This window comes from Chanos chanos, chromosome 8 (genome assembly GCF_902362185.1).
Source record: "Chanos chanos chromosome 8, fChaCha1.1, whole genome shotgun sequence".
Lineage (NCBI taxonomy): Eukaryota > Metazoa > Chordata > Actinopteri > Gonorynchiformes > Chanidae > Chanos > Chanos chanos.
This window is the reverse complement of record NC_044502.1, coordinates 30,933,688-30,950,063: the sequence shown is the minus strand read 5'-3', so window position 1 is coordinate 30,950,063 and position 16,376 is coordinate 30,933,688. Positions and strand designations below refer to the sequence as shown.

The following is a 16,376-nucleotide window of genomic DNA, read 5'->3' as shown; positions in this document are numbered from 1 at the left end:
TCTGTTTAAAAAAAAAAAGCATTCAAGCAAATACCATGAAAATGTCAATCTAGATAGTTCTTTTCAAAAGTCCACTCCTCTGTAAGTCTGTTGTGGTTGTAAAACACCTCTCACTATTTCTCCTCCCCTCCCTGTTCTCTCCCCTCTTCCATCCCTCTGTTTTTCAGGTAAACTCCTGTCTTTTGTGCCAGATCAGCCTCTGTATGTGCTGTGGTCATGAGGTCCTTATTGCACTGCTTCAGTCTGCTGCCTCTGCTCTACCTCTGCTCTGGTAAGACAGATAAGACAGTATAAGAACAAGTGTACATTTAAGACAGGGGTAACTCCATAAAGCTGTTTCTTTTCTTTCTTTTTCTTCTTCTTTTTTTATTTAAACAATCTCTAAAATCTGATACAGTGTCTATTTGGGCGTCCTGATGCACTGTGAGGAATACTTGTTGTGCTACTTCAGAAATTTTGATGAAATGTTTGTGATATGCAATAACTATAAGAGTGCATAAAGATAGGCAAGGGTCACTGTGATACACTGATAGCTATAAATTATTCAGTAGAATAGATGAAGGTTATTTGTCACGATTTTTATTCTGTTCAAATGCGCATGACGTTTTCTCTTGATATATTTATGAGCTGGTTACATGAATTTCTGAGAGGGAGTGCTGATTTGAGAGCTATTTTTGCACAGCGGAAATTTGCTATCTGAAATACTAGTAGATGGCATATCTCATATTAATCAAAGCACTGGTTCTATAATTCAGCCGCCCTCTAACATGGCAAAAGACTTGTAAAAGAGGTGGTTCAGATCCAGATACTGAGATATTCTTTTGAAACCACATTACATTCACATTACTGATGATGGCGGTGGGGTTAAGCATAAAGAAAATTAATACTCAAAGAACATGATTGTACTATTTTATGATATGTCTAAATATGCTAAAAAAAAAAAAAACATATAATTTTGACTCAAGTCTGTCTATGACAAAAAATCAGAACTGTGTTTTAATTTGCGCAAAGCTGTGTTCTCCTAATATCACCTGAATAGTGTGAGAAAAAAGTACTATTTTAAATGACTGCATTGTCAATTTGACACAACTGCATTAGCTGGTGAAGTGAGTAAAGTGATTTTTTTCTGTGAGTGAAAAAGGCCTCTATTAGTGCCTTTGTCTAAATGACTATAGGTTTCCTCATTCTCTCCATCAGTCTCAATGAAATACAAAGCTCCATTGTGTTTGTGGAAAAATTTGCCATGATTAACAAACCCAGATCGTCAGGACTGCACTGGTCAGGTGTAAGATTGCATTTCACCTCAGACTTTAAATCACTGACCTTGACCTTGATTACTATTTAAACATTTTAATCTTGCAAAGAGTCTTTCTTTCTTTCTTTTTAATAATAAGACGTGTGTCTTAACTGTGACAAATAACAAAACTCAGTTTAGCCTGATTTCTTAGTCATTGACTCAGGAGTGATGGGTTGTTCACTTATCTAAAACTCATTTGATTCTCATAAAGAATTCTAAAAACTCAGAGAAAGTCAGTAGGGTATTATTCGTTTATACCTGCTCTGCTGAGTCATCACAATAAACACACCATCACAAACACTTGTAAACAAATAAATGTAGCCTAAACTTTCAGGCTAATGCCACTGTCAAATCATGCAGCCAAGAAGCAACTTTAAGTGATTAAAGACATGAACGCCCTTCTCAAATTTATCAGCCATAATATTCTGCTAATTTCTGTTGATTTGTAGATTATTTTGTAAAGTGTAAGGGATTACACACTTTGACCATGTTTTTCCTTAGAGTACAAAACTATGTCAGTGCTGGGTCAGGAGAAAGGTTCCTTAGACCATGTGTAAAAAGTTCACACAGGATGACAGATAATGTGACCATCTCATGATGACTGAACGGAATACAGCAGCTGGCCTTGAGTTCAACGCTCAGTCCAGTTTGCTATGATTCCCCTTAGTTTCAGGTCAGGTGACAGCGGAGTCATTCACTAACCTTGGCTAATAGAGCATGGCTTAAATGACTGAAAGATAAACACATTTCAGATTTACAGGTTAGACATCGCACATTAGCCCTTCAGTGAGTCACAGGATTTTTGTGTGAAATTCAGGAGAGATAGACAGACCACGCGTGTGTGTATGCATGCATGTCTGTGTCTGTGCAGTTAAGACTCCATTTTCCTGACCTTTTTTATTGTTTTTACAGTATCGACAGCTAGACGTTTAAAAAATTAAGTCTCAGGTGTGAGACTGTGTGTTGTTTGTTACACAGGAATAACAGTTAAAGGACCACTTTTGCAGTAATGTCCTACAGAGATAAACAGAGCAGAACCAAGGAAATGACCTGTGATTTCTTTTCCAGCTCAGTGGTGCTACCAAAGCCAATACTCATGTGATCAGACATGCAGAGGTAATGAAACTGAGAATTCAAGCTCAGTTCTTAGTCTAAAATGCAGACTATAAATACACTTTAAGTACAGAACAAGCCAACTAAGATTCTGATCATTCTGATTGTGTTTCAGAGCCCAGCCACTGGTATGTTGAGTTCTCAATGTGTGGAGGGAGACGACAGTCTCCCATTAATATTGTCACACACAAAGTCCAAAGCAACATTTCTCTGGGCCCCTTCATCTTTGAGGGTCACACAGATACGCTCAACATCACTGTGGAAAACATGGGACACTCAGGTGAGTTCTGATTTACTCCTGTGGTGCCATTTTCCACAGTTAATGTGTACACAGAAAAAATGAAACCCATTCCCTGAAAGTACTTTAACCAGGAAAAACCAGTGAGGCTGCTAAAAATGTGGATGAAATTTTGATTTAGCAGTCTACCAAGTAGCATGCATCACGAGATACATTTATGAAGCGCACCCCTGTCCACTTGTTCTCAGCACACTTTGACCTTCCCCCGACGGTGCGGGTCAGCGGAGGAGGTCTCCAAAGCCGGTATAAAGCAGTCCAGTTCCATTTTCACTGGGGAGAGAATGCAGGACCGGGCTCAGAACACACAGTGGATGGGGAACGCTACCCCATGGAGGTGAATCAGTCTCAAATCAAAACAAAGTCTTTCATACACACATATACAAGTTTAAATCTCTAAATGAGGACATGCTATGGTGTAAGCTGTCACAGCATACTTCATATACCCATGAAACACTTTTGTTTTTTTTTTGGTCATGTCCACACTCACAGCTCCATATTGTTCACATCAAAGAGAAGTACAGTTCCCTAGAGGAGGCTGAGAAAGATCCAGAGGGTATAGCACTGTTGGCCTTCTTCTTTGAGGTACTGACATCTATGTGTGGTTTCCATTATTAGATGTTAGTGTCATGTGCTCAGTGAATGAAAGGCTGAATGTGAATATCCATATTGTGAGATTTCATCATTACTACAGATTCTCTCCATGCCTTACCTGCTCTGCTCTCATGACTAAATACTTGGAACATTAGAACATCGGTGTATAGTTGTGAAACGCTCAACGCGCTCCTTCTTTCAGGAATCCTCAAAGCAGAATGAACACTTCAATGCATTGATAGAAGCTTTGGGGAGAGTGCGTTACCATGGTGAGAGTCCTATTAGCTTTTTTTTTTTTTTTTTTAAATATAAAACTATTAACTATCTCTTAAACATAAATTACAAACATCAAATTAGTCATGAAAGTCTGAATCAAAACAAGAAAATGCTGATAAATTAAAACTGGAATTATGCAATTCCATGAAACATTTTGGGAAAAACACTCACACAAGGACTTTACATGCTCCTCTGAAACATTTGAGGGTCAAAGCTATTCACTGCAGGGATTGTGGATTTTGGAGCAAGTGAATTTCTCAAATAACTCAAACACGTTTCATTTCTTTTGTAATGTATTGTCATTTTCTTTCTTGATTTATATCACGTTATATTACATTATGTAACGACAGAATTCTGTTGCATTTTGTCACATTGTTACACAACACTCCAAGGCAACACCAGTTCAATACCAGTCTTTAGGATGAGTGATCTGATCCCCGCAGCCAATGAGCTCTCCAGCTACTACCGCTACATAGGTTCTATGACCACGCCCGGCTGTGACGAGGCAGTCATCTGGACCGTGTTCCGCCAAACCCTCCCCATCAGCCACAAACAGGTATACTATTACTATTACTATTATTATATTATTATACAGTGAACTACATCTAACCCTATCTAAATACTCCCATGACCCTCTTCTTTTGTTGCCTTAGCCCTCTGAGGTTTGAATCTGAACAGAGGCAGTGCCAGTTCTTTCCCCTGTACGTTCGCTCCTAACAATCAATCCCTTTGTGCCTTGTTCTTTGCAGCTGGTCAAGGTGTCCCAGCAACTTTTGTTTTGGACAGGGAGGCCCATGACCAACATCTTTCGACCTGTGCAGAATCTGAACGGCCGGACTGTCAGTGGAACCAACTCAGTGGTTAATGGTGTGTTGCAATTGTCCTTTGGTTTGTGGCTCTGTGTCCTTTGCATGTCTGCATGCCAGTTCTTTCACAGTGGTCTGTAGAAACGGCAGCTGATATAATCATAGATGTATGTAGGTAACAGGGTTGTTTTTGAGCATGTATTTTTAAGAGGATTGTTAACTGGTTTTTACTCTCACAATGTTTATCACATCTGCAGCATTCTAACTTCTCATATAGGTAACATCCAACTCACTTCACAAAATTACCCTAGCAGATCTGTAAATGTTTTTAAAAATATAACTGAAACAACACTGACCTTAAAACTGGTTATTTTCTTCATGTCAGAACTCTCCTTCTCTAAACTATTTCTTTAACGTGTATAAATCTCTGTATTCATCATTATAATTTAAGCACAATTCAACTAACTATATAAATAACCTGCTCTGTAATTGGTGTTTGTTTTTTTAATAGAGGTGTTTTACCAGATGAATAGGAAATTATTCATTTTAATCATATCATTAATATTTTACATTAAACAGAAATGGCTTATTTATTAGCTACATTTTATAGGCTAGTCAAACTGTTGGTGTGATGGGAGCCCAGACTATTCTTTCAGGTACTGACCCTTAAATCCACTCACTGTTGTAAACTTTCTCTGCTAAATATGTCTAACATAGCATGTCTTTTATTTTTCCATCTCTGGTTCACTTTTGGGTAGTTATTTTATTTTGTCTTTTTTATTTCCTAAATTTATGTTAAGTTCTAAGCTCTATGAATGAAATAAAATACTGTATATGATCCAGAAACTAGTTTTTGGTCAAGAATGAGCCCTCATAAACTATCCCCTCATAACTATCACAAAAACTTTAAGATGTGTTAAAGCAAGATGAAAATGATTACTTCTGTCACACCAGACAGATTTGAATGAATGAGCATCAATTTTGTTTCATTGTTTTACTGATGAGCTTGAAAATATAATAACACCACCTTCTCCCGAGTTAAATTTGGCTTTGGATTTTGGTGTTACAGAGGGTGAGTTTACCCATTCATTATTTCAAGATATATTCATCATCATTCCTAGTGGAATTTATAGTGATAGCAAAGTAGCAGTAGTTGTAGTTGCATGAGTAAGGTTATCAGTAGTAGTAGTAGTGGTATTATTATTATTATTATTGTTATTAATAATGATAATAATAATAATAATAATAATAATGAATAGGATGTTGTAGTAGTCTAGAAAAACAACAGTGTAGTGTAGTTTAACTTCTCTGCTTATTTTGGTGATGAATCGTAATGAATTTAGATGAACTCTAATTTCAGTTACTTTGGAAACAGCCCATTTCCTGTGAAATCAGCCATTTTGTTTGTTAGTTAATCAGTTGGCAGATTCCATGAGAACTAGATATCAACTGGAGCAACAGTTTCTATGAAAACCAAACATGATTTTGGAAGAAGTAAAGCTTTTCTTGAAATATTCAACGCGTCAGTCTTCCAAGACGATGTCCACTATGTGCCCTTGGTGAAAGTGCTGCATATATTCTGGGACAATAGAATAATCTGTAACTTTATTATTTACAAACAGAGCAGGATTTTGGCCCCACAAAGGTGCCACTTTAGCACTAATAACAACACTAAACTCCACATGCCCCAAGGCCAGCCTGTTAGCATTTATAAAAGCCACCCAAAAAGAACAAAGAGAGATCAAACTAAGGTATTTACAACTGAATACCAAAATATCTTCCATGGTTAGATCCTAAAGTCCAGGTAAAGTTTAATTCTTAATTGAATGGCACAGGGCACCATAACATTGCACAATGATATCTGTATAAAAAAGATACACAGATCACACATTCCAGAACGCGTCCCGTGGGGTATGAACACATTACTTGAGGGGTAAGAGACAGGCAAGCATGGGCGGGGTCACTGTCTATGGTTCTTCAGCCAGGATCTCATGTGTTCTATCTGTGCTGTCACACTGCTCTTGGCTGTGCCACCAAAAGCGCTGTACTGTTCCACACTACTGCTGTAGTCCCACACAGAGGACACGTCACTGTCAAACAGAGGACTGTGGGAGGAGAAAGAGAGAGAGAGAGAGAGAGAGAGAGAGAGATAAAGAGAGAACTATTACATACATACATCAGCAAAATACTTTTATATACAAAATTCTCTTTGAAATGTACATTTAATCTCTGAAAAATGTCAGAAAGCAAATGAACAGCAGAGTTCTGAAACTTCACTTATAATGGACATGATTTGTGTGACAGAGGAAACGCATAGTACTCTCGGCATGCGCACGCACACACACACACGCGCACGCGCACATGCACACACACACACACACGCGCACATGCACACACACACACACACACACACAAACCTGGCTATGCGGAGGTCCTCCAGAGTCAGTTGATTAAGTGGAATGTTCTTGGATTCAGCCAGATAAACAGCTTTCCCAGAACAGCCATGAGCTTCTCTGAATGGCATCTACAACACCCAAGCACAGCCATGACCATTCAAGTTTTCACACAGATTTTTTCCTTACTCCACAGAGTACAGAACAGTGTGTAAAGCTAGATGTAACAGCAGTCTTTGGCAAGCATTTAGTCTGTGCACCTTGTTTTGATTTCTTTTTTTAAATGGCAAAAAGGAGAGTTGATAAAGTTGATATACTGACTCCTTTTCTAACAAGGTAGTAAGCCAGGTCAGTGGCTAGCATGTCTGGACTGAGTGCAGCCTCCATAGTCTTCTGATGAACCTGTTCATTAGAGAGAAAAGATTTCACTTAAAGAACAGAAACACTGCTAAATCCCCTTTGGCTGATACGTAGTATCACAAATAGAACCAAACTATTTGTGTACTGTTAAATGTCTGTGGTCTTCGTTTAGAGCACTTATGTTTAATTGTACTTCTTTCATTTAAAGGTTTAACCTATGTGAAGAAAACTGCAAAACACCTCTGTTATCTTCTTAAGAGGCAAACCTAGGAACAATTTGTTAGGATAAGACAGAAAGGGCATATTTTACTGAACATGTGGTTTTATGAAAGGGTAATTGTCATTACATTAAACTTGCATCTTGAAAATGTATAGACATACACAGAATTCTCAATCAATCAAAAGTGACTGACTATTACATTTTTCAGAATTAATCTCACCTGCAAAGTGGACATAACTCCTGTTGCTACCTGCAACACAGCGTGCACCGTGTCATGGGTGTCAAACATGGCCTCCTTATCCTCCTGCAATAAAGCCACAATTACTGTTGGCATGACAAGCAGAGAAGAGAGACTCGCTCTCGTATACTTTCATAATTGACCCGGGCTTACCTGCAGGTCTTTGTTGTATGTGCTGGGCAAACCCTTAAGAGTCATCAAGAACCCTGCACACTGAATGACAGCACAGGAGAGAGAAGCTTTTCATTACATCTTTAGAGGCAATGTTACAAATGAGCTCTTACGGGCAGGTTTTCGAGGTTAACGGTGAAGTGAAATAAAAACTGCGCAGCAGCTAGAGAATAGCTATGAAGCAGAGCTACGCCATAAACTACCCTGATGACATGTGAAAGACAGCGTTGTCCTGGCAGTGCTGAAATTCTGAAATATATTTTGCAATCAGTTTTGGGTCAGTCTGTCCCCAGCACGAGGCCCTGCAGAACACACTACCCCCACAACACACTACGTTATCATTCAATCTTAAGTTAATCTTTGAAATGTCAGTTTGGACAAAAACAAGAAATAAGTGCATTTCTGGAGTACATATGTGCGACTGGGTAAAGTTTGTCAGTCCGCTGTGTTAGTTGGTTTCCGTGGCGAGGCTCTTACTCTTCCAAAGACTCGTCCTGCTTTGCTCCGAATGAGCTCCAGACTGTCAGCATTCTTCTTCTGGGGCATCAGACTGCTACCGGTGCTGCTCGCACCAAACAAACAAAACCAACATTTCTAATTAACACACAAAGCAGTCATCAGCTCTCACAATAAAGGCATGACTGGGTTAAAATCAGCTCACTGCACTGAAACACGAGAAAGCAACACACAATATGTTTAGGTGTGGAGGGATGTCTGTGTAGGTTGTAAATGTTACTTGGAGGGTGAAGGAGTCTAGAATTAGCTGTTTTGTATTTTTAACTTCAAAACGACAATGACCCAAGAAAACATGAAAAGGATACAAAATACTATGCACAACATGAGTTACTACTGGTAACAAATAAACCCGAGCACTCACCACAGTCTGTGAGCCACCAACAGATCAAAGAGCTGAAGGTTTATACCAAACTAACCTGTATGCATCAGACAATGTGATGAAGGAAAATTCCTTAGTAGTGTACAGGATCAGATCTTCTGCCATCTTACTCAGGTGAGTGAGACACATCGAAGCCCAGAACAAGAACTCAACTACCAAAAAAAACCCCACAACCAAGTAAAGATACATCTTGATTTAATTATATGTGCACACAAACAAAAAAAAAACACAGGTAAACACCTATAAATAAAAAAAGAACAAGCTGTAACCATGTGTTGTTAGATAAACCATATGCACATTTAAAGCTAAAAACTGAAACATACCAACAAAGTCTCTCTGTCCAGTAGCATCCATACTATTAATGCTGACCTCATCAAAGTCAAGTTCTGCCAAGAGAGAATACAAAGATTTCTACTGCAGACATTAAAATTGCATTATAATTTATCATACGGTACAGTTGGTCTCTGTCTAGACATGGGATAAGGCCCTTTGCATCTTTATTAGGGTAAAACACCTCTGTTGCTTTTAATCTGGTCTGGGGTGATGACACTGACAGTTATTGTTCACACTAGAACTGGCTTATGAAATAACTATATATATATATATATATATATATGTTTAGAATACATTTTCATTCAAATTCTTTAGGCAGCTTACCTGACACTGGTGTGCTTTTGGTCTGGTCATTGTTTTAAGGAACAAAAACCCAGCACAAAAATGAAAGAAAGGATAAAAATATCTGATACGAAACTGAATTCAACCTGCTCACCTTTCCGGAGAAATTCCCTATCAATATTGAAGGGGTTTCCAGCAATAGCACCACTACAAAACAGATATCGAACAAATATGATGATCCTCAAACTCAGAGGACACTTCTTTCACCACACTCAGGAAAAAACACAAACGAAAACTCTGTCACCTTCCCAGCGGGAGCACATTGGTCCGCCTCCGGATCACTTCTAGCTGCTCCACATCTCTGCTCAGAGACACTGCGTGGCTAAAACAGATCACAAAAAAAAAAAAAAAAACACAGTACTGTAGAGACATACAAACACTATTACTAGACTGAAACATGAACTCTGATCGGTGAGTGGCAGTCATATCAGTATTACGCACTTACACAATCTTGATCTCCTCAACAAGCTTACGTTGAGCACAGATTTAAGCGATATGAGACATGTATTTTCCGAAGGCGATAAGGACTTGAGGAGGTACCTGAGAATCCAGTGGCTCCATCTTATTGGTTGAGCTCTCTGCATGTGAGTGTATCCTGGAAACAAGATGTCAATCTCTCTGTAGGCGGGACAAGTGGATAATTGAGGATGAGGACAGGTAGAATAATCACTAAGTTAAAATAAGTTAGGAACAGGAAAACACTATAAAGTGAATGTATAAATGCCATGTGGTTGGCTCTGAATGTGTGTGCTCCTACACTGCAGCTCTTTCCACCATAGTGTTTATGAGCTCTAAGGCATTGCTCTTCAAAGTGTTGATGGCATCTCGTAACCACAGCCTCATGTCGGTCACCACCTGCTCAAACCACAGAAAACATCCATCCATTCAAATTCACTGATCAGTATTTGTTCAGTAATCCATTTTAACCGGTAAAACACATTTTTTCAAACTGAATCCCACGACCTGGTCATTCCTGCTCCTGCCAGTGTGAAGCTTTCCTGCTGGCTCACCAATCAATTCCTAGACAAGAAAAAAAAAAGCTGTAGTGTTTTGGAGGTTGTTTTGCATGTCTTGTTTTTTGGCTGAAAATTATGACAAGAAACTTTTGTATTTTGCCTTAACTCTGCCAAAAGCTATGCTGAAAGAACACGTTCAGACAATTGCCAGGTCCAGCATTTAACCTTTAGTCTGCGCTCATTGGCCGTGTGAATATCCTCATCTCCGGGCTTGATCTGGAAGACACCTTTGGACCACTCAGCAAATACCTAGCAATCATTTAACAAAGGAAAATCAATGTTTACTTCAATCATGCTTCACTCGTTAACATTTAAGTTCCATCATTACACACAAAGAGTGTGTGTTAAAATTCAAACTTTAAAAGCATTCATATATACAAGCTATTCTGTATTAAATACTCACAATTCAATATTCAAGTCCAGACAATGCTGTACACTAAACCTGGAATGCACACTTTGCAACACTATGGGAAAATTTTGTGCTCAATAGGTGTTTGCCTCTAGAGCCATCACATGACTTTGGGACCGCTATTGTTTTTCACCTTAGAGCAGCTCTGAATTCTATGCTTGTCTGTCTCTTATTAAGCTTTGGAGAGAAAGAGTGAACAATGACAGTTATTTCTCCCCACATCAGTAGGGAAAACAATTTGGATTTAAGGGCATATTTTACTAGTATGACTTCCAAAGTCTTAGGCAATCAGCTAAATATCCTGTCTAACCACTCTCTGCCTGGCTGTCATTTTATATATTAATTACTGTTGATAATTACACGACATTTACTTAGTCCCAACGTTACACTGAATTAATACTGTGATTACTAATTGAATCATATGGGTAAGACAGATATATTGGCCCTGTGTTCACACACACAAAGAACGCTTCCAGACCTCACCATGTCAAGGCCCTCAAGGATCTTCTCCTTCTCCTCGGGGGACACTAGGTTTGCTGTCTGCAGTGCTTTTGCGTATGCTTTGCTGCCCTTGATGTCGACATCCCACATCCGCTGGTCGTAAGCGATAGAGGCGTTAAATTTCTCCATTATAGGGTCAGTATCCCCTACAAATCGCCCTCCCCATAATTTGTTTCCCTGGTGAAAGAGCAAATGACAGCAATGCTTAATCAGTGTACTTACTTTAAACTATACGAAGCGTTGGTTAGCCACCTTGAAACATTTGTGTAAATTTGTCATTAGGACTAAAATTCGACAGCTGGACAAAGAATTGCCACAAATACAGACAGATTCAGAAACAGTACCAGGACAGCCAGGTGTTAACGTTGCAACACGAAAAAGTATGTTTTTACCTCCGAATTTGCCATGATCTCGTCGTAAAACTCTGTTTGACTCTTAGCTAGGTTATATCGAGGGTAATTTCAGCAGATGGTATCTTTTTTTCTTTTCTTTTCAAAATTTGACTTTTCTAATGTTTTCACATAGTAAGCAGGCTATCACGGCTAGGACTTTATCAAAGCATCACGTGTGTCCACTGGAAATATCTTCAAATTCCAGTAACATACAGCGAAAGATCTGGTGTTTAGGAGCCGTTCTCCCTCCGAGTTGCACACAGAAGCAGCTACTTTTTTTTAGAACCTGTGGTTCACACAGTATTTTGGGAATGCAAACGCCTGCCTACAGATTGGCAAATTGGGTGGCAAGCGAATCAGATACTGTGCAAGACTGTCATTCATCCTTCTAGGCCAATCACTTTCAATCATTACACGGTAGTCTCTTGCCTTTTCGCTGTCTCTCATCACTCTTGCAGGTCCACGCACGTTTTTGTGGTGTGCGAGAGCTATGGCACAAAATAGTTCCAAAAAATAAAGCAGTACGGAGAGGGGATGTATTACTAAACATACCTTATATTAATTACGTTTGCAGATATTTTCTGTATATAACTGTTAGATGAAAAAACACATTTGACTGCTTGCACTGTAATGTAACTAGGAACTAATGGTTTCTGGTGCACGTACTCACACGGATGAGGGACGAACGGCAGCAGTCAAAATGGAAGTGTAAGTAATTTAGGAAACAATTGCCTATGTTGCCTTTTTCTGTCGTTTAGTTTCGCAATTAATTGCTTTTTTGAGTTACCAGACTTTCTACTAAAAACCTTTATCAAACCACAGGGAGTTTCCAAAACTACTCTGTTGTAACTTGGAAAAATATCACAGATGATACCCGTTTAATGCCGCTTTCTAGAAAAGTAGCAATTGATGTGGTCGTCTCTTACACCTTAGTTTTCTTTCTCTTTCTGAGTTTGTTGATCTAATTGCCTCAGCGGGGTCCTACTCAAACCGGACTTTGTGCAATTTGTAATTCATATGTTACTGAAATCAATTTTTGCTCATTTACCACAATCTCCCTCATAAGCAGCGTCGGATTTAGTCAGGTTGTCAACCACGCGTGTTATGTCTTCTCCCTTACAGCCTTTCACATGTTTTTATCTTCTTTACTTGAATATCTACCTACATTATAGGACAATTGTTGCCGTAGCCTTTTCACTTTCTCACAATCGATGTCAAAAACGACTGGATAGTATGGCCATGTGTGTATAAATATACATACACACACACACACACACACGTGTGTGTACTCTCTCTCATCTCTCTCTCTATATATATGTGTGTGTGTGTGTGTGTGTGTGTATGTATAGAGTTGTCGCCGTGTCCAAGAGCGAATTATTCAAGGTCATTGACAAGTCAACGGTTAGATTTAGGGAAATGTTATAACAACAGAATTGATTGTCACTTACGTGCTTTTTGACTTAAATGTGTGCATGCTTACAAAGATCTCTCCGTTTTCAATGCGCAATATCGTCACACAAAGTATTGTAGAATATTATATGTGTCCGTTAAATTATTACTACGTTTAATAGATATTAACCGTGTATTTTTCTTCAGGAGGGATTCTAATGCTGCTATGCTCAGCAACTATGAGGTTAGTGTCCCATGTGCTGCTTATGGTGTATGTGTGTATAAAATCAGTTTCTCATTTCAAACGATCAACTCATGGTTGTGTTGAAGTCACTTTCTAAAGTATTAAGCATTATCTGACAGCTCATCTTTTCCCTCTAAGGTGTATCAGCTCCTAACAGACCTCAAAGAGAAGAGAAAAGAGAGTGGCAAAAGCAAACAGAGCAGTGGCCAGCAGAACCTAAACAACATTATGTATGAAGTGGGTGCCAACATTTAAAGATAGATCCTTTTCATAAACAGACAACCTGAAATGCACAAGGTTGTCAGATCCCATTGTACCAAGTGCTCATTTGGGATTATTGTTCACAACCTGAGAATCATTTGTGGCCAACAAAGCTCAAATGTGCCAGGCACGTTGGAGTGGAGCACTGGGTGATTGTGGTTAGGTCTCTGATATAGTCTGATTTCAGACTGTTAATATGCCATACAAGTAGACTTTGTTGTATTTCACAAACCAATGGCTTAATTGGAATCTCTGGAAATGCTTCTCCAATTTGTGCGCAAAAATCATTTCAAACTATGCTTTAGTTTTTCACACACATAATAAAACAGTTATTTCCATTAAGTCACTAGTTGAGTAAGTAATGAGAGAAGGCACAGAAGTCAGATGTATGTTTTTAAATGAAAATTCTTTTCATTCACTTATCTTGCTGTTTCCTTTCTCTTTTTTCTGCCCTTTTCAGACTCTGAAGTACCTCTCCAAAACCCCCTGCAGTCGCCAGAACCCAGAGATCGTGAAAGGGTTTCTCACTGCTATGTTATCACATAAACTCACTAAGTGAGTTCAATATCAGTGTATCAAAACTATAAAGCTCTCATTCTCTCATACTCAAAAACATGCACAAATAATACTTATATATGGTAGTTGTGTGGGTCCTGATTTGGCTGCTGTTTAATGCAGACTTAGTTGACCATTTTAGAGCTTTACTGGATGTTAGATAAGAGATCCAAAACATTTCCAGTAGAAACTTTATTACGCGAGATCTCGGCGTTTAGTGTTAGGTCAGTCACAACATTCACTTATTTAATCAACAACCTTAGAATCAAAACACATCAGACTGACTAAAGGTAATCAAGATAGACTTGATTTAACTAAGATATGGAATAGCTAAGTTTAGTGGAATTCTGATACACTGTATTAAGATGGTTTTAGATGAAGCACAGTGATTTAGTGTTACTCTGGAGATTCAGATCTTCTCACATACTGCCTGTGGTCATCCTTCAGTTTGTAACACCATTTGCAAAGTGCAGTGTATGTGTCTCCCAAAACTGTTCTGTAATTTCAGAGTGAAATGTCACATAGTTTAATGACCTAGGAGTGTTGTTTTGGCACACTGGACCCTATATTGAAAAAGTTGGTTTCTGCACTTGACAGTCTATGGCTTTTATATCTGAGCCAAGGATAATTTTAACTCAGTGTTTCAAGTTAAGCTAATACCTTAGTGTGCATGTGTGAGAATATGAAGCAGTAATTTAGGTTGATACAATATAGGGCCTTGGATCAAGCATCTCTGTAATCTTCTCAGCCTGACCAGTCTTGGTAACTCGAATTTATTTTGCTGGCATCATAAGACTGACCGACAACTCAAGCATCCTCATTTCTTGTTCTTTTTTCTGTAGAGCTGAGAAACTTCAGATCTTGAACCACAGGCCACAGACTGCAGTGGAAATCCAACTAGTGAGTAACTCTATGCTTTATTCTCCTTTCTCTCTGTCTTTGTTCCTCATTCCATTTTAACTTTTTTTCTGTTGCCTTTCTCATTGCATGTGTATATTTAAAGATTCATCGCTTTACCAGCTGGTCTTTGTTCATAGTATCGTAGTGATGGCACACATTTTGTCTGTCTCTGTCTGTCTGTGTCTTTTATCTCCCTGCACATAAATAGCACAAAAGGAAGATATAATATTAGCAGAGATAAGTTGTGTGTATGCATGGATGTACTTTGTAATTGGTGTCATTCTGATTGAGCAGTTTGTTTACTCTATGAAAGACTTGCATGTATACATATATTTGAGTGTCAATAACTGTTTTGTTTTTTGGGGTTTTTTTGGTGTGTAGATGGTGGAGGAGAGTGAAGAGAGGCTAACAGAAGAACAGATTGATGAGCTTATAGAGAAGGTCAGAGACATTCTTCCTGGAGACCCTGCCCAAGAGGCTGATGCCCAGGGCAATGCAGAAATGGGCGATGCCATGGACCAGTAGAAGAGCCCCCCCCCCCCCCCCCCCGGTCAAACTGTCTTCTTCAGCTGTCTGGACAAGGGGCAGCACAGACTAAGAGCACACGCCAGCTGTGACTACTAACTTGTCTAGTGGAACATTCCATGTACCCTCAGTGGTTCATGATCATGAGAGTTCCTGTATTCTCATAGTTCATGGAAAAGTTAAAACAACAACAACAAAACAGGACATTGAGGAATCAGCATGCAGGAGCTCACAAATTCGGGGGCAGCCTAATATCTGTGGAGCCTTAAGATGCATATTTTGTTTACAGATACATTGCATCAAGATGTAGTTTCTTTGATAACATTACAGGAAAAATGTGATAAAATTATGCTGTGGTCTGGTTACCGTGTTGTGCTGCTGCATAATTGACAAGCAGTATTTTCTTTAACGCTATTATTATTGAAGAGGTGTGAATGCACTCATAAGAAGAGCTCCAAACCCTGAACTTCTCTTTAACATCCTTCCTGTTCTCTCATGTACTTCTCATTTGTCAGCACATTATCATAGTAAATGAAAAACAGGTCATATTTGAGATAAGTTCCTGAATTCAATGAATTTTATTACAGTTGAAATATCTGTTTCTCCCAAATATGTTTTTGCAGTAGTTTGAGTAATGATGATAAGCATGATTAAATCTTCAGAATTACTACTCTTCACATATCAGCGCTTATGAAATCGCTGATTGGGTTTGCAAGCCGTAATACAAATACTAGAACCGTTAAAAAAACATTAAGAGTGTGATAGCATTATCGTATGCCTATTATAATAATGCACACTCTGTCCTGTCACATCTTAAGAAAACGAAAATCGTTGTCATATCTTAAATGTTG

General features: G+C 38.7%; 3 protein-coding genes across 3 annotated transcripts; 2 read left to right on the top strand and 1 right to left on the bottom strand.

Annotated features, from left to right (window-relative positions):
• The first annotated feature begins 216 nt into the window (after nucleotides 1–216).
• On the top strand, nucleotides 217–4,646 carry ca4c (carbonic anhydrase IV c). The gene is made up of 9 exons (XM_030783073.1): nucleotides 217–271; nucleotides 2,366–2,413; nucleotides 2,526–2,690; nucleotides 2,897–3,042; nucleotides 3,198–3,290; nucleotides 3,502–3,568; nucleotides 3,968–4,131; nucleotides 4,325–4,442; nucleotides 4,639–4,646. Exons 1-9 carry the CDS (start codon nucleotides 217–219, stop codon nucleotides 4,644–4,646), a joined length of 864 nt encoding a protein of 287 aa, XP_030638933.1.
• Nucleotides 4,647–6,296: 1,650 nt separating this feature from the next.
• Nucleotides 6,297–11,666, bottom strand: asl (argininosuccinate lyase). The gene is made up of 16 exons (XM_030782257.1): nucleotides 11,652–11,666; nucleotides 11,242–11,436; nucleotides 10,515–10,598; nucleotides 10,297–10,353; nucleotides 10,091–10,188; nucleotides 9,874–9,951; nucleotides 9,578–9,655; nucleotides 9,428–9,480; nucleotides 8,982–9,044; nucleotides 8,696–8,810; nucleotides 8,241–8,325; nucleotides 7,746–7,805; nucleotides 7,575–7,658; nucleotides 7,096–7,176; nucleotides 6,799–6,905; nucleotides 6,297–6,486 (listed from the first exon to the last, which is right to left on the bottom strand). Exons 1-16 carry the CDS (start codon nucleotides 11,664–11,666, stop codon nucleotides 6,342–6,344), a joined length of 1,398 nt encoding a protein of 465 aa, XP_030638117.1. The 3' UTR covers nucleotides 6,297–6,341.
• Nucleotides 11,667–12,308: 642 nt separating this feature from the next.
• On the top strand, nucleotides 12,309–15,529 carry crcp (calcitonin gene-related peptide-receptor component protein). The gene is made up of 6 exons (XM_030781989.1): nucleotides 12,309–12,359; nucleotides 13,248–13,284; nucleotides 13,423–13,521; nucleotides 14,006–14,100; nucleotides 14,943–15,000; nucleotides 15,382–15,529. The coding sequence occupies exons 1-6, from the start codon at nucleotides 12,352–12,354 to the stop codon at nucleotides 15,523–15,525; spliced, it is 441 nt and encodes a 146-aa protein (XP_030637849.1). The 5' UTR covers nucleotides 12,309–12,351; the 3' UTR covers nucleotides 15,526–15,529.
• The last annotated feature ends 847 nt before the right edge of the window (nucleotides 15,530–16,376 follow it).